Source organism: Falco rusticolus, chromosome 7 (assembly GCF_015220075.1).
Source record: "Falco rusticolus isolate bFalRus1 chromosome 7, bFalRus1.pri, whole genome shotgun sequence".
NCBI lineage: Eukaryota > Metazoa > Chordata > Aves > Falconiformes > Falconidae > Falco > Falco rusticolus.
The window spans coordinates 66,888,922-66,907,650 of NC_051193.1; the positions used below are offsets into that span (position 1 = coordinate 66,888,922).

At 35.3% G+C, this 18,729-nt stretch overlaps 1 protein-coding gene across 1 annotated transcript in view; it reads right to left on the reverse strand.

Moving 5' to 3' along the window:
- CEP128 (centrosomal protein 128) overlaps window positions 1-18,729 on the reverse strand; it is a 124,619-nt gene that overhangs the window by 64,619 nt on the left and 41,271 nt on the right. The window contains exons 13-16 of the mRNA XM_037395231.1: window positions 14,134-14,484; window positions 10,995-11,645; window positions 6,718-6,882; window positions 2,607-2,783 (exon numbers count right to left, since the gene is read on the reverse strand). Of these exons, the coding sequence (XP_037251128.1) occupies window positions 2,607-2,783; window positions 6,718-6,882; window positions 10,995-11,645; window positions 14,134-14,484 (1,344 nt within the window). The remainder of the gene's footprint in view (window positions 1-2,606; window positions 2,784-6,717; window positions 6,883-10,994; window positions 11,646-14,133; window positions 14,485-18,729) is intronic.

Here is an 18,729-nt window from a genome sequence, read left to right on the forward strand (position 1 = left end):
TTTTATGTTTTATCAAAAAGTTAAAAAGGACAAACTCCCAAAATCTTTACATTATGCCTCATGATGATGGCCTTAGTGTTTTCATGAAAAAGACAAAGCACTTGCTTTGAATATCTGATAGGCATAAAAAGAAAATTATCATCTTCGTTAAGTGGATAAAAAGAAGATAAATGTGCTGAAATGCTTCATTAGTACTTCAGTGTCTTTCCTGTATTCAAACGGAATTATGTTAAACTTGTTTTACAGGTACTTCTACACATGCTTTTCACATTACTTATTTAAAAAGTTGGTGATAATGGATTTTTCTTTTCCACTGTATGAGTTGATACACAAGGGGGAAAAAAAAGTCTCAAACAGTTCTCAACTCTTTTTTTTTTAAAATAGAGTAAACTATTAACCTTATGTCCAGCTCATCCTTTAACTCCTGCAATCCTATCGCATGATCATTACATTGTGCCTTTCTCCAATTTAAAGGTTTGGGGGTGGGGGGTGTTTTTAATTTACCACATTTTGCAATTCAGTGAGTCTTCATATACTTTTAGTCCTGGTCCAATAATTTTTGTGACTAGAGTATTTCTTTAAGAGGTATTTCTATGGGCTTTATTAAGTGTCATTGGTTCAGTGTAGTTAACAGCACCATCTAATTACGTACATACACGTTTTAAGTGGCAGTTATCACCACATAAGGACACAGCTGAAAAGAAAGGCTTTAGTAGGCATGTTGACCATGAGTTCACCAAGCACTGCCTACCTGAAAGTTGAGACTTCCATGGCAGCAAACCTCATTCTGTGCAACCACATTCAAAGAAGGCAGTATTCAGGTGATAGCTTAAGCATGAATAGTGTAGTTATTGAAAGCGTAAGATTTCTTGTAAGAAAAGACTAATTGGAAAAATAAATTTGAAGAATACATGTGGAATTCTTTGCTTAGAACACCAGGATGCAGTGGTTATAAAAAAATCCAGTACATTGCCATCTGGGAAGATTAAGCCTGGTGTTTAAGTTGTCTGAACACAGCTATTTATCCATCAAATTCCCCACTGCTCCACCTCAGCTGCAGTGGCAACTTCTTGAAGTAAAAGAGCTTGTCTGAAAACTTCTAGAAACCTTGGCAATACCTAAAGTACTGGGCAGAGGAACAATATAACAAAGGAAACACCTTACCTTTAAAAAAAAAAATATTCAGATCACAAACCACAAAAATGTATAACATTTGTTTTCACGTTAGCTGTCTAGTCAAAAAAATCAGATTCAAATTTGTTTTAACTTTGCCAGTGATAAACAGCTAAAGGGGATAAATAAAGAGAATTGTGAAAGCAGAGATCAGCAAAACTTTATCCAGAAGACAAGAACTCTGCAGGAGGTGGGAAGGAAGTCCAAGAAGGCATGGTTTGATGACCAAATACCTGGCAACTATAGCAGATCACAAAGACTTAATAAAAAAAGACTTATCTGTTAGGATAGAGAGGAGGAAGCTTGTTTGTCAGATATATTTCCTTAGAATTCTCAGCTTTTTGTGGGCTGCAACATACCAACCCCATAGATAAGTGAAGAAAAAGACACAACCATACTACAAGGTTGAAATGAAGTGACTTCTCTCCCCACCTTTAAACAAAACAGATGAGGAGATAAAAGAGAAACTAAAACAAAGAGAAAATATTAAAAATATAACAGATTTACAGTGTCAATGTGGAAAATTTTCTATTTCAAAAGCAGCACAGCCTAATCAAGTAACCAAGAACCGCAGAGCGGAAAGCACTCTGTTTAAATAGCAAGACAAAAAAGGCAAAATCTTAGCGTGCTCTATGGTCACAGCTAAGGCTAAAAGCCACCACATCAGGCACTTTTAAGTGCCCATAAAGCCAGTGAGTACGGCCACAAGCTCAGTCAGACTGTTTGTGTTCCTTATTCTCAGCTGCGTACAATGTCGGTTTAAGAGGTTTAGTCATGTAGAATCATATGGAGGGAGGAAGAGAGGGTTCTGCCCCTGGGGAGCAAATGAGAGGGCTCAGGAAAAAGGCTAATGAGAGACAAGGGTTGCAGAAGTAGTAGTAAAAGAATGAAAAAAAGTTACAGCAAGCAAGCTACAAGTTTCTTGAAACTTTGAGTCTGAGTTTTCTGGATATAAGGACCCGCTCCACAAAAGAGGGCATTATAAACTCTTTTCGCTTCAAGCATTTACTTTAAAAACAAAGCATTTAAGTGAATTTTAATAAAACCTTTCTTCTATTTTTCCCCAATTTTAAGAGCCTTTTAGGTCTTTCTTGAGGACTTCCCACCTCTAAGAGGTGGCCTAGGAAAACCTGCTTCAAAATTCTGGCTGATGTAAGGTCCTTTCATACAAGTAAACAAAAGAAGATCTATTTCTCACAAAAAAAAAAATGGCAAAAGAAAGCAGTAACGATTAACATGTGAGGAGATCTTCAGAGTATCCCATTCTAATACTTAGCAATATACATCTGTACCAGCTAAATATCCATAATCCTGTTGTCCATAAGTTGTTTATACCAATTAAGTGACAGGAGACAACAATACATACAAGTTCTCCCACAAACACTCATTAACAAAATAACAAAATCTACAGAATACTTAGAAGTTAGAATTACTTTGAATTTCTCCATGGAGTCCCGAGAAAAAGTCTCACAAGCAGCATCAATTTCACCTCCTATCATGGTGAGAATGGATTCCTGTTCTATTTCTAAGTGACGCAGCTGGTCCTTAAACTGTAGTCTGGCCTCATCCAGCCTTCTCAAATGATCTTCTTCGTTACTGATCTGCTTATCCTGGAGTGAGTGAAAATAACACAAAAAAATTATTGCATTAATGATATAACATACATCATTAGTAATATCTCTTTCAAACACACTATACTCACTCATGCACTGAGTTCAGTTCCTTGCCATGGAAAATAATACCTCCTAAACACTATTCGTAAGTTCCTCTCTTGATTCTCCTTACTCTCCTGTATATCAGTTATGAAGAAACTGCTACCAATTGCAAACCCAACAATCACAGAGACTATTTTCAGAGTCAAAACCAGACATTCTATTAGAAATCTCTGTTTCACGAATAGGAGGAGGTCCCACCACAAATACTCCCCTTAGTATCTTTTACCCTGAACCGTTACAGGCATCTAATCTCTGCCATCACAAAGAGACCCCTGTAGGAAACCTGTATTGCCAGCCAGTGTGTTTGCAAAGGTGAAGTATTCAAAGAATATCTGAGCAACTGGCACTGAGAAAAGCATTTATTTCCAATGTCAGAAAGATCATTAAATGTTACAGATCTTTTTAAAATTCAGATTCTCTTCTGTTATATCTGTAATAGAGCCACCACATAAAACTGAACTCAGCAGAAGTTTTGTTATACAATATATTGAATTATGCATTTTAATTAATATAACAAAACTATCTTGTGAGAAGAAGTGAAATTGGTTCACACCTGTTTGCTGCTGAGATCAGAGGATGTAATGCAGCAAAAGGTAGACACTTTACAGGCATACTTCAGTATCTGCAAGTACACTCAGAATGATGAGAAAAGGAAGAATAATAATTTTGAAAGTTTATTAATTATGAACCTGCAATGACAAGGTGCAACTGTTTAAACTGTATTTATTGTAAATCTTTATATACTGCTCTCATGAGCCACCACTGTGGTGCCAGGTAATTTCTAACATACGAGTTCTGTCAATGGGACATATGGAATCGTAGAATGAATCATTTAGGTTGGCAAAGATCAAGTCCAACTGTAAACCTATCACTGCCAAGTCCACCACTAAACCACGTCTGTAAGCGCCACATCTACACATCTTTTAAACACCCCCAGGGATAGTGACCCCACCACCGCCTTGGGCAGCCTGTCCCAGTGCTTGACCACCCTTTCAGTGAAGGATTTTTTCCCCACTATCTCATCTAAACTGCCCCGATACAACCTGAGGCCGTTTCCTCTTGTCCTGTCACTTGCTACTTGGGAGAAGAGAGTGACACCCACTTTGCTACAGCCACCTTTAAGTCTAGGTGTTATGTCTATTAGCAAAATGGGTGGGTTTTTTAATATAGGTGACCCTTCAAATGTGAAAAAGCCATACCTCAAACAGCCCGATTTTTTTCTTTTAATTCATAAAAAATACTTGAGTTAGACAGTAGCTACTTCAAACTGAAGGAATCACCAGAATTTTTAATATGCACAGGTTCTAGTATTTCTGCATTACCCATATGGGAGTTGAAATAGCAGTTCTGATCTAGATCAGTATTCTGAAGGTAATGAGATTGCATTATATATGCTTCCCGTGTCAGTATTCTATTCTGTCTTATTATTCACTGAATGCGTCCATCACATGCCAAAGTTCACTCCCAAAGACCATGACTAAAACAGTATATAACTCAGTATTTTTTCCTTTATTTTTCATCTGCTTGATTTTCTGAGCGTGCCAACATTCCTCAACATTCTACTTTCAGAGCCTACAGGAGAAATGAAGTCACTAATGACTCAGAAGTGCACAGAAAGAAAGGAAAAGAAACAGAAAATTTTACCACTATTGGCTGTCCCTTTATCTTCGATTAAAAAAAAATATTAAAAACCAAGCTTTCTGTAATACCTTTGTTTCTCTGAATTATAATTCTCCGTAAGGACAGAATGACATTAGATGTATACAAAGAGTGGAAAAGGAAAAGAGAGAATTCTTTTGTAACACAATAGGCTTCTGCAATACCACAATATGACAGCTAATAGGAGATTTCTCAAGAGGTAATATCATGATTTCTCCCATCCTAGCACCCCTTCTGATAATTCACAATAAAACCACAATAGTAAGAATTCTCTTAACTGATTAACGCAATCAAGTAGAACTCTCCATCTGCATTTACCTTCAAAGGTTGAGACCACAAGATCATGCACTTAAAAGCTTCTTTCAGCTTAGAGACAAAAGATCATCTCAGCTTTAAAACTGTATCTTCCCAGTATTAGGTAAGGTTGGAGCTAGTTTACAACTGATTACAGAAGACTATGTACACTCCTACAACCACATTTCCTTAATAACAGATATAGTGCTAAAATCCCAACCTAAGAAAAAACCCCACAGTTTGAATCTTCGTTTAAGCTATTTTTTATTAGTATGACAATTAAAGCACTTCATGTTAGCTTAAGCTAGGAAAAATGTCAGGTTTAACACTTTTTTTACTCCATACTTGGGAAACAAACAAACAAACAAAACACAAAAACACCCCACCCCAGCATTTTTCTCTGACCACTAGTAGTCACAGCATACTGACTGGCAGTCGGTATATGCTGAAAACAAAAGCAGTATGACAAAAGGAGCTAATAGCATTTCCAGTCACTTTACCTACATTCAAAATGAGCCTGATGGATTTTAAGCTCAACACCTAAATGATGTTGTACACTTCATTTATAGCAACAAAATACAAATTGAAAATTAAATTGAAAAACTTGAAAAGCCGCAAAAGATCTACAACATCGATGGGCTTCTTACTGGATTTAAATAGTTTGAAACTATTGAGCTCATGAAGAATTATCTGACAAGTATTCAGCAGTCCATGTGAAATGAATGAACAAACCTCTTATCTCATGTTAATATAAATGCCTATATTAAAAATTTCTTTTCACAAGAATAAGAAATTACTAAATTGACATAGAAGAGCAAGAATCTTCCAGCTAGAGGCTAAAATATCTATTTTTTAAAGACAAGGCTAGCACAAAAAAATGTATAAGCAATTTACTGTAGGATGTACAATTTTTTGTTTTCTTCAATTTTAATCTAGGAAATCACACTTGTCAAAGATTGGAGGCAATCATTTTCAATGTTCTCTTAATATCAATTAGTCAAATACTGACAGGTATGTGCTTTACACTGCAGAAGGTAAAAATTCTCCATATACAGAAATACTTATCTAAATTCACAGTGTTGCAGGAAGAGAAATTTAAGATATAAAACCAGCACAATGTAAAACACATTCATGTTAAGAAAAACATCAAAAAGCAATGCTGTGGAATCAGTCACGGAAAAAAAGTAGAACTCGAGAAAACATACAAAATAAAATTATTTAGCAACTTTGCATTTATCACTATTTTTTTTTTTTAAAAGAAAGGTTGACAATTCCAGGTTGTGAGACTGCAAATTAGTATTGATACTAAATAGCAATAACCAGAACACTAGGGAATAAGAATGGGGCTGGCAGACAATGTCCATCTCTAGAAATACAATGCCAGAACAAGAAAGGGATGTGAACATCTTAAAAAAAGCTGCTGCATTTTAAACATTCAAGCAGAAAATAATTGTCATCAAGTTATTTAGAATTTCTTTTACCATGCATACATTCTTTATCTACTTCAAATTAGCTCTAAATTATGAATAATTACACTGCAACTGTAAGAAAATGTGAAGGAAACTAGAAGTGTTTCGTTAAACATTTGTTGGTTACCTACATTAGAAAGAGGGCAGGCAACAGGACTTTATTTCTACTCCTAAATAGTATTAACAAATCTTTGGAGGGCTACAAGTCATGTCCCAGCCAAAGCACTTTTGCTGCCTTTGATTTATATAGAAACTGTGTACTAGAGTATGACTGTGTATATTCTTTAATATGCACATGTATTTTTTTGTATTTTAAGTTTACCATCTATTTCTATAATTTATCACTTATTTTAGGTATTTATCAGCAGAAAGTCTGACGAATCATGGCTAAAAGCAGACAAGTTTACCTTTTTCTCCAGTTCTTCTTTTACAAACTCACATTTCTGCCTGAGTTTTATATTTTCTTCTTCACTTTGGGTTAATTCTTCTGTCAATTTATCACACTCAATTTTTATCTTCTCCAGTTGTCGACACTGAGTCTTGACTATGTTTTTCTCTTCTAAAAGTTCCATCTGATGGTAATGGGAAAATAGATTACAAAATCACTATATGGATTATTTGAAAACATTCCCAGACTGTAGTTTCAAATCCGTAAAACACCATACGGAAGGATAATTCTATTTGATTTTTTACATTTAAGTTACATTAAGTGCAATCACTTATCTGAACATGGAAAACACGTATCAGAGTTGTAGAACCATACAGTATTTTAAAAGCAGTAAATAGAAGTCTCAGATTCTGCATTTCCACTCTGCTACACTCATCAGCTTACATCACCTTAAGAAGCCCAGTACTTATGCAACTTTTCCATTACTGAAATAATTTGGAATCAGAAAGCCCAAAACTATCATTTCATTTCAGGACCTAATACTAAATTCATATCTGCAAAGATTTGGTAATTTTGATTTCTAGAATTGTGTGGGGTTTATGCTATTCATCAAAACATAGCAGAGAAAAATGAAGAAAATAGTTAAGGGCCTTGAAAGCCCTAATAAATAGGTGACTGCATAAAGTACACTGGTTTCCAGCAGAAAAGATGACTGAAACAGCCAGATTTTAGAAATTCTCTAGAATATCTAGAAAATTTTAAAAAACTAAATACATAAAGCAAAGAAGGAAACTACACACACAATACTAAAAACCAGCTTCATATCCGATGAATTGCAAGATGCAGTTACACACAAAAATAAACCTGCAGAGTAAATTCCTTCCCGAGGAAAAGCAAAAATTCTATTTGCCCAATTACACTATAAATATAACTTTTATGGGGAAGAACGGTAAGAAGAGAAGTTTTATGAGTTAATTTAGACATCAGAGCTAACCAGAGTACAAAATCTCCTCCAAAGGACAACCCTGAGAAATAACTTTGGTGTCCTACATCCACAAAGACTTACGGACACAAAAAACAAGCCTGCGATGCCTATTTTTTGTGAATATGCTTGTAAAAATCAACTTTTCAGCTCCTATTAAAGGTAATTGTATTATAATGCCTGTGCAGATGGAGACAATCCAAGAGCCAAATTCCTCACTTATATTACCTTTGAGACACAATGGAGAAAGTTAATTTTTATTTATTTCAGTATGGATAAGGCAGATGTGACCATAATTTTATTGATCTGGACTGAACCCATTTTCCACATCTGATAATCTTCAGGAAAAAAAGAACTACAACCACTTGGTATATGCATAGAAAATAATTAAGAAAGAAACACACATATATACACAATTTTATATGTATAGATACATTTCTCCAAGTAATTTTACATTAATGATTAATACTTGAAAGTGCTGTCAGGCATGAAGACATTATGTATTTTATTATTCTAAGAGAACAAGGATGTTTTTAAAGCAAATGAGGGCATGTAGTAAAATTAGGGGACAGATTTAGAGGTTCTGAACACGTAGCTGACTGGGGACCACTAAGCAAACTACTTAATTTCCTATGTCTAATTTATCTATCATTTTAAATAATGAAAAAAAGACATTATAGGGATATTAGTTGGCAATCCTTTAGGATGTTCTAGCATAAACAGAATTAAAAGCTTAAGCACCAGAATCTCAGTATTGAAACAGTAAGATCCTTCTCAGTACTGACATCTCATATAAAATTCTGTTCTTCTCCAGTTCGGCTGCAACATACAAGATTCCTAAGGTACCTTCCCTGCTACCCCAAAAAATCCTGAACTACCTCATAATTTTTCAATTCAGTGCAGCACTACAGAAAGCCAGACAAAAATGAAGCAGAAAGTATCACAGAGAGGAGGCAAGAGAGGGAAGAACAATAAGGATCAAAAGTCACTTCTTACAATCTTTGCCGCAGTTGCTTCTGTAAAACACATTGCTCTACACCCTCGATGTCCTGAAAGTAACTCAGAATTCCTCCTCTAGTTAAGTGTAAGCCTTTGGTTCCTAATAAACGTGTTGAAATTTCCTTTTACTCCCCAAGTCTCTCCCAACTGATCTTTATTTTTAAGACTTTAACATTAACAACCCTTGAACAGTGTTGCACATATTCTTTCCCAAAAGCAGTTACAAAGGTTGGACAAGGCTGAGGCATAAACAACATCAAGATTACTACCCTAAACAGTAAAAGACAATTGGTTACTGAGCGCAAAAACTTACCAGCCTGGGAAAAAAAAAAAAAAAATACGTAAAAACACACATTTATGTTGGATTTCCCTAAACCCAAAATATTTCAATACAATTTGATAAAACGCTTTATTTTACCTTAATTCGAAAGAAAAGTATGTGCATAACAGTGAAACCCCATTGCAATGTAATGATGAGTTCAGACAAAAAGTAACCAAATCACCTGCACAATGACGTGTTCTCATCATATCTTCCTACAGATTGATACGATTATCTGTTTTGTTGCACTTACAGTCTTTGAATCAAAGGAATGTTTTGCATTATCATTTTGTGTACTCCTAAAAAAAGCTGCCTACCCTAATACCTTACAAAACTCATCTCCCTCAAGCCCTCTCTGTGTTTCAGACACACAAAGCTGTAAAAAATAGAAGTATGTATATCAAAGGTTCTGGGAAAGTCATGGCACTGGAAATGAAAGTAGTAAAAGATTTTTGTAAATATTCTCTTTAGATACGACAACCAGTACCAATATCAAGGCCGTTACTGTAAGATTGACCTTTCCATATAAAAGCAACACATTCACAATCTACCCATTTTTTGTTTACTACCATACAAAATATACTTTCCTTCTTTCCCCTTGATATTAAATGCACAGTCTTCATTTTAATGTCATTGTCAAAAGAACAATATGTATCTGGCCAGATCATTTAAATAACACTGACACATTACAACTTAAATCTCCCCCAGTGTTAAGCACTGCTGTCAAAACATTTTGATCTTAGTGATCCTTCCACCAACAACCATCTAGATTCTTTTTAATTGCTATCTTCATTAAATACCTTTGTTACCAAGTGCTTCAGAATTATTGTCAATTATTATGTCATGACTGATCTATTAAATTACTTAGAAAAGGATGGTTAGTTATGTCAATTCATAACTGCAAAAAAGTGGAAAATATGCATTTTTAACTGGTTGCATATTAGTGAGAAAAGAAAGAAAGTGAACATGCTTATATTACTTACAATGAAGTAGATCATCAATTACTACAGCTTTGATTAAGGATTTTATAGCTTTTTATGGTTGAATTGGTAGAATTTTGACATGAGCAAATTTTTAATTTGATGGGGCTGGGGTGGAAAGCATATTTATAGTGCTTCAGAAATGCATTCAAGTTATGTTAGTGATTTACAACCTATCTGGAAAACTACTGCCTCTATACTCAAATTATTATTAGGATATAAAAAATACCATCTTAAATATATATATTTAATTATGTAATCAAAATTGCTTCAATAAAAGTGCAATGTATAGCTTATACAACTGTTGACAATTGTGCAGTTTAGATCACTTCAACTGAACTTTTCAATTGTATTTAGACTTTTATAAAGCCACTAAAATGCTCATTTTCATTCCAATGCCATAACCTTGAATCAGGAGCAAATAATGTAAACTAAGGACATTAACTTGTTTCTTCATAAATAAAATGCTGCATTTCATCACTTACTATATAAACATAGTCACTTTTCTGAGAAATTGTACAGAAATTAGAAATTCTAAAAACTCTTTGAAATAAAAAGAACTATTAAAATTAATCTTAACAAGTGGTATCATTATTCACCTTCTGAACATGCTTCCAGATAGAATGATAGTATTTCTGCATCATGTAATTTAAACATTTAGAAAAACACATCATCCTCAAAATACTGCAAGTTCTTTAATAGGGCCATGACAATAATTATAAAAATAACAGTTGAAGAAGAAAGTATCAAGTCAAATTAATGCTACAGCCTCATATTGCTCCTTCTGTTCTGGTCACAGACTTACCTATTTTCTCTGCTTTTGAAGAAAAGCTTTTGACCTAAGTCTGTTACTGTTAACATTTTTTACCCTGAACGTTAGATTTTTATGATGACCTGCAATAAAACATGTCCGAAATGTTTTAAAGCCCATGCTTTATTACCTTCATCATTCAATAGAGGCAAAAAAAACCCCAAAATATAACCAATCTGACATTGGAATTCTTCAGAATAAGTACCTTTAGCACTGTAATCTGAGCCTCTGCATCATCCTTTTCTTGTTTAAGGAGTTTCATGAGCTCTTGAACATTTTGTTCATGTTTCATTTTAACGTTCTGTAACTCTGATCTAAGATCTGCCAACTCCTGTTGGTGAACTTCTCTTTCCATCTTCAGCTGCCTTGTAGCCGAAGTCATCTCTTCATGCTTAGATTCCTGCTGTTTCTGGAGATCTGAGAGGCTCTTATGTAATTCCTTTTTGACTTTCTCCTCTTCTGCTATTCTGTTTGTTAGTTCCACACGTACTGAGCTTAAGTTCTTTACATCTGCTTGCATTTCTAAGAGTCTTTCTTGGTCTTTTTTATGGATTAAGTTACTAGTTGCAAGTTCTGTCTCCAAGTACTCCTTTTCAGCTTGCATTTGATTTTGTATAAAGACTTGCTTTTTTAACTCATTCTCCAATTTATTTACAGTAGCTTGAACTTCTTTCATTTCTTCTTCAAGAGATACCTGGTGAGACTTCATTTCACTCAGTTTTACCTCTTTGCAGTGGAGGAGTTCTTCCTGCTGGGCTCTCTTTGTAAGCACATCATTCAGCTCTTTTCGAAGGTTTTCTATTTGGTGTATAGCAGAGAGAAGTTGACTTCTGAGGTCATCCTTTTCTTTGAGCACCTAGGAAAGGAGAAAAGTGCAACCTAAAGTAATTAAAGAAAATTGTTCGAAGGATATTCATTAAGAATGTCTAAAGAATCATTAGCACACTTTGTTCTGTGAAAATAAAAAAGTTTTAGTTGTTATGAACTCAGCTGAAATTTATTCAGTGTTTCTTTAGACACAGAACATTTGTGATCTCAAATGTATACTTGTCCTTCAATGATCTAGCCTCCAAAGCAGGGACAGTTCTGGTTAATCCCCTGCTTTTCTCACCCTGTTTGCAGATTGAGATGGGTCTCTGCTGGTTCCTTGAAACAGGGAGATGGAGGAAATGAGGCAATACAATAAGGCAACAGAATACAGGTAGGACTGTTGGTCACACACCCCTTACCTACAGGCTCATTTCATAGGCTGACTTATTTTGCTTATTTTCTAAAATACTATATATGAAATATATAAACTTTAAACTATTTTGAAACTGCACACAGTAGATGAATGGATAGCAGTTAAAAGCCTCTTTCACGCATGCATCAAAGCCAAGAATCGAAGACTTCATCTTCAACATAAAAAAGCAGCCACATATAATAAATTTTCACTGTTTTCCTAAGGAGCTTAAGGGTTGTGTTGGTTTTGGGTTTTTTTTTCAACACAGATACATTTCAGGTTAAAAAAATCCTAGAAAATGTGCTAAATGACAGGAAAAATTAGTACTGCGAGTACACGTATGTTACAAAATACTGCATTTCATTCAAATCATGTTACACACACCACTCCTAATACCTACTTATCTGAAGTTATAATTTATTTTTAACATTCTGTTTAAAATAAGAAGGAATTTACAGTACATCTATCATGAGTCACACAACTTACACCACAGGAAAAAGGGTGATATAAAGTGACAACATGAGATTTTCCTGATGTATCACAAACTACTGGATTCTTTAAACTGGGTTAAATAAATTTTACACTGAATTTTACTGACTACTTCCACTAATTCCACAAACAGTACACATTTCTTATAGATATAGCAAAACTACCTGGAATAAGCCAGAACAAAAAGGCAATTAAGGTTAACAGATTGAAGATTAAAAATAATGAAATAATTTGTAATTACATGAAGAATAAGCATGGCAAAACAAAATACAAAATAAATCAAGAATATGGGGTAATGACCATCACGCTTTTTTTCTGAGAAAATAAATAAATAAATCAGTATTTCAACCTTCCTAAAACTGTCTTGCAATTCTAGTTCCATGATTTGGCTAAAATAACACCAGTAAAATTTCATTAAAACACCCCATAAGTAACTTGCTTACAGTGTAAGTATGTTCTCTACATTCCATACTTTGAAGAAAATACATTGCCAACAACATGAGATTCCACGGTCAACAAATATCAAGGATAACCACATAGGCAAGACTGACCAAATTATCCCAATAATTCCAAAAGAATGAAACCTAAACAATCTTTCTATAGCCCACCCGTTGTCCGCAAACATTTGGAACATCTCATAGAATTGCAAGCTGATTGTAATCCAGTTTTGAAAGTTTGCCATCAGCCCTTTGAAGTCCTATAATAGAAAGCAAAGACAACAGACTGCCATTTCTCCTCTTTCTTTATTATTTATTTTTATAGGGTTTTGTCTCAGATGTTAATTGTCTGTATATTTCAAAGCTGTTAAATGTTCTTCTGGTTCCCTGAAGCTTATCACAAATGCTGCATCTAGATTGATTATATCCTCATATAGAAGCTGTTTACAACTTTGTATTGAAAATATGAAACACTGTTTTTTTTTCTCCTCCACAATGATGCACAGTTTATTTGACATTATGTATCCTCCAATAAAGAGATTTTCTTCAGGAGTGACACCTCAAACTTGTTGGCGAGATGCTGATGATTTTAAAAATAAGAACGAATAGCGACAACATTTCTTAAGTGGAGCTTAAACCAAAGTGACTGCATTTTTATGCATTTGTCACACAAAAAGAGGTAAAAGCCATGTCAAGGAGTCTTATGTAACAAAGAGGACATTACTGTGGACAGTGCTACCAATTGTCACTGCCCAGACCTGTCCACACCTTGAAATGAACAGCAATCTCAGCACCTTTTGGCACTCCTCTCCCGCTTGTTACTCACAACTGTCCTCTACTTTTTGCTTCTCGTTTGTCTGTTATGAGACACACAGAATTTCTAGATGACTCAGGTTTTCTTCCTTTCCTTAACACATCCATTTACCCAGGCGAGAGATGACCAGCTTCTTACAGGCTTGTAAACCTTATTGCCTCAGACAACTGCCAGGATTAATCAATACAAGATGATCACTATGGAATGAATTGTTGGAGTGCTGGTAGAACACAGTTCTGGAGAGAAACAGCAATCCCAGAAAATTTCATCCCAAACTTAAAGCAGAAAGTAGTTTGTCACAGCTTGCATAAATGAAGATAAGGAGTTCATTTCTAAAAAAATTGGAAAGGGTACAACACACACGCACCCCAGTCAATCTTACCTGACTGTTCTTGTCCATCAGTTGGCTGATAGTTTCATTTTGTTTTTCCACCTCACAACCCAGTTTCTTACATTTCAGCTTCCACTGGCGGATGGTTTCCTGTGCTCTCACCTTCAGATCTTCTCTTTTTTTCTCAGTCTCCAGCCTGAGTGCCTCTGAATGCTTGAATTCAGCGAGGTACCGTTCCGCTTCCTTGGTGCTCTCTTCAACCTGTTGAGCTAACTCAGCAGACTGGAGTTCAGTTTGTCTACGTCCACTCTCACAAGCCTTGTAGCAACTCTCTATCTCCTTCAGCTGGTCCAGCATTTTTTCCTGCTGCTTCTCCCTGTTTTCCAGGTCTGATGTTAACACCTGGAATCATCATAGGAAAATATGAAAATTTCAACTCTAAAAAGATAAGATATGAAAACTTAGCAAACAGCATACAGTGATGTTAAATCAAATTTCTAAAATATGAATACCATAAGAGATGTCCTTGACTAGCAGGGAAACGCCCTGTTAGCCCATAGAATGTCCTCTGCAATGGTAAAGGATTTCAACCCAAGATATAAAATACATGGTTACTCCATGCCATATTTTACTTTCTGCATCTGTTCCTCTTCTGCTTGTTCTTGTTATTTTAAGTTTGAGAAGGAATCATTGACCTGGATCCTCATATGTCACAGGCTAGACAAATATGGAATAGAGCAAATAGTAAGATCTAAGATTAATATAAATAGATGACAGATGAAAAAGAAAATTGTCAAGCAAAGAGTAGTATTCACCACAACCTATACTATATGAGCTAAGTTTTACCCAGTTTTATGCTGGTTGCTTTTATGGAAACAGCATGATTAATAAGGGCATTTCGGAAAGCACTGATGAATACAAAGAGAACACAAAAGTTTGGTAGATATTTCTAGAAGAAAGTGCAAAGATGTTTGAAAATGTAGCAAGCGTATTAGAGCCAACGTGAGTTGGCCTTTCAATACTGAATGCAATTGAAACCACATATTTTAAAGATAACAAGCGACGTCTATCTCGAATCTGATATTTCTCAGGACAGCCTCATCAGCAAGTCAGGAAAAAAGTCCTCCATGTACCTTCTGCAAGGGCATATTCAGAAACCAGTTATTGAAGCTTCAGTAGCTAAACTGAATTTTATTGAGATCATCACACAGAATTTCAAATTAGTATTCTGCATTTTGGGCCTATTTAGACTGCTTTCATACCATTCAGTATTTTCATTAATGACTTAAATGAATTCAATAGGCTTGCTCTATAGTCAGTCAAAGATACTATCAAGCTTCAAGGGATGGAAGTACTTTAGAGAAGAGGATTAGATTTCAGACCAACTGAAACAAATTAGAGACGTAGCCTGAAATAAACAGGGTGCAATTCAGAATGGACGAGAGAAAAATACTTTCCCTAGGCAAAAAAGTGACTTCACAGATGCACATGGAATGACTATTTAGAAAAAGCTCCTTCCTCAAGGTGGGGGTGGGAGGAGTGGCTTCAGTTTGTTGGTTGAGTTTTTCTTTGTGGGTTTGCTGCAGTTTTTTTCTCCCTCCAAACCCGACCATTGCCTCCTGGGAGGCAATAAATTTTCACAGTCTTTTGAGAATAGCATTAGTTGTTCAGAAAAGACGACTGCATGTGCACCCTTGCATGTGACAGACTGCAATACTGCCAGAACACACAGACTGATGCTAGACTTGAACAGACAGTCCAGCTTGCTGCTCCGACCCATGACGCAAAACAGGAGTAGGATTATCCACTGGACAATCAGTTGCTTCCCTGTAGGATGAATATTCCTGCTTAGACACAAGTGCTATATAGATGACAAAACAATAAATACATTACAGGATAGTCAGGAGTAAATTTTACACAGGTGGCAAAATAGAAACAGGAAAGTCTTTCTAGATTTACAATTCTATACATTAGAAAACACCCACATATACTCTGCCTCAGTATTATTGAAGCATGCCTTTTCAAGCTCATCAGGCAAAACAGCCAGGCCTAACCTCATAAAAAACTCTTGATTCATAAGACAAAACCAGCCAAAAAAAACTTTGCAAGCTACAAGTAGCAACATTTTATCAAAATGAGCTTAATTTCAAAAGAAAACAGATTATAATACTACTTTACAGATAAGGATTTAAATTCTGAATGTAGCAGAAATTAAAAATATCCTGATAAGGTACAGTCAGCATTACATTTACCCTTCCACAGATTTTTCTAAAATGGATCATTATTTCTTCAGTCATATCATTATACATCCTATTATCATTTCCCATTTCATGTCTTTCTGGAGACACCACAGAGGATGTCAGCCTAAATTGATGCACTATTCAACTCTGCATCATTAAAAATAAAATAGTTATTTCTGTATAATTCCACCAGAGAACACACTCCATTAATACAACTACAGTTCCCACAGACTTTTTAATGAAATGAGTCTAAGCTTAAACAAAGAAAGCAATGTTCAATTAATTGTAAACATTTATTTCACTATGTAGAAGCAAAACTTACTCTCCAATTTATTGATTTACAGTAAAATGAAAAAATAGGAACATTTGTTTATCTTGAAGCACAACTAATTTATCAACACGAGCTATTTGCATGAGGAGGAAAAAATAACTTTGACATGTATGTGCCAATATAAACGTGAATTCTAATGTTTTACTTTTACAATTTGTGAAAGATATGTCTTTGCAAATAGTTTGTGCTTTGCTTAGAAAAGTTAAGCAAGCACAGACCCAAAACAGTTGGATTCAGGTGGAAAACAGCAGCATAGCGCATCAACATTTCATACAGCTTTCCCTATGGAGCAAGGGGATAGAGAAACAGTGGGTCTCCTCTCTCCATTTTTATAACATTATAACAGGGCACCCAAATGTACTGTATGCAGTTGTCAAAATTCTGTCTGACCTGTAAGGGCTCACCCTATCGGTATCTACAACATTAAATAAGCAGCTTTTCAGACACAGGCTATCATAAAAATAAGTAAAGAGTCAGGTATGAAATCATAGTTATTATCTATACACATAAAGAGGTAGGTTTCACAGAAAGTAAATGCCTCTTCCCAGGTATGGCATATACATACATTCACACGAGGAGGACAGACATACACAAGCACTATTTGTTAGAGATTTTTATTGCTTCAGTATCTGTAAGAGCACACCTCAAACCTCACTGTCCACGTGTCTATAAGAAACAAAGATTATGGACCTGCTTTTTGGTTCCTTGGAAAATCCCAACACACAATCCCAATTTCTAGGCATTCTGTGGACAAAGTAGGATGAGTGATCGTTTACAATTTGTAAAATAACATTTCTAACAGAGCAGTTACAGGCAAGTAATCTCTTTGCCATTTGTCATTACCTGCCTGCATACATGTCAACATTGTGGTTGATCTGAAGCAACCCTTCACAACAACGAACATGTGGAGGTTATCAGAACAATCGTAACAGTCATGGCTGTCATTTAATGATTAGAAATAACAATCAACAGGGTCAGCAGGGTATATCTTGTTAAACACGATACCCCATTCAGACAAACACTGCTCAGAAAATAACCGATTACTAGTTTTCATGGAACTGTACTATCAGCAGATAGTAAAGAGTTAATACAACACAGCTCCATTAAGCAAGTTACACTACCATGTACTTTTAATGCCTAATTTTGATTTAATTAGAATTAAGATTGTTTTGATAGTAAGAAATAATTATGCAAATTACTGTTGTTATTGGAAGAACATTGTACTTGGCAGTGGTGTGCTGTTATGACCTTGTGGCTTCATTTCATACTGATGATCTTACAAACTTATGCATCTAGCTTAATTATCAGTTATTTTTGGTTGTAAAGATTGTTTAGAAAGAAATTAAAAGCTTAACATCACAGTTTTCAACTTTAGTGTATTTTCAAAAAACTTCAGGTTTAATATGTAAAATTTTAATAAATACCATGTTTAATGTTCCTAAGTTTGTCAAGGCCTTCAGTCTTGAGAGCCACCTATTTTCTCTTAAAATAACAAAGTATCTTGCATAGAATGTTTATACCTGCATCCTACTATGGATGTACATATGCTTATTCTTGAATATTAAAATAACACCTGGAGTGTGTAGGTACCCTTATTTCACCATCATGTTTTACATCCTCTGTATACAGACGTCTGTCGGAGTCTCAATCCTGTTTCCCTTCAGCCTTTTAAGTCCTCATTTTCCCCTCAGCCACAGAATCTCAGTTGCAAAGGACACTAAATATGCATGCAGACAATACATCATAAAATGTTATCATTAAGGTAAGGCATATAGCTTGACTGTTCCCTTTGCAGAGCTGTTTGTACGCACACTCTACCGCAGCTGTGGCCAGAGCAGTACAGAATACTAAATTCAGCACAGGCTGAAACTCAGATAGGGGCTAGGTCAGACACTGGGAGGACCTATTCTGGTATTATAATCAAATGTTGTACCACAGGGGGTTTATGTGATTTTTTGGTTGGGGTTTTTTTTTTGTTTGTTTGTTTGGGAGGTTGGTGGTTTGTTGTTTTTTTCATTTGTATTAAGGGTGAAATACTGTGTTACCTGTGGGGAAGCAGCTACCCTCCATTAGGAT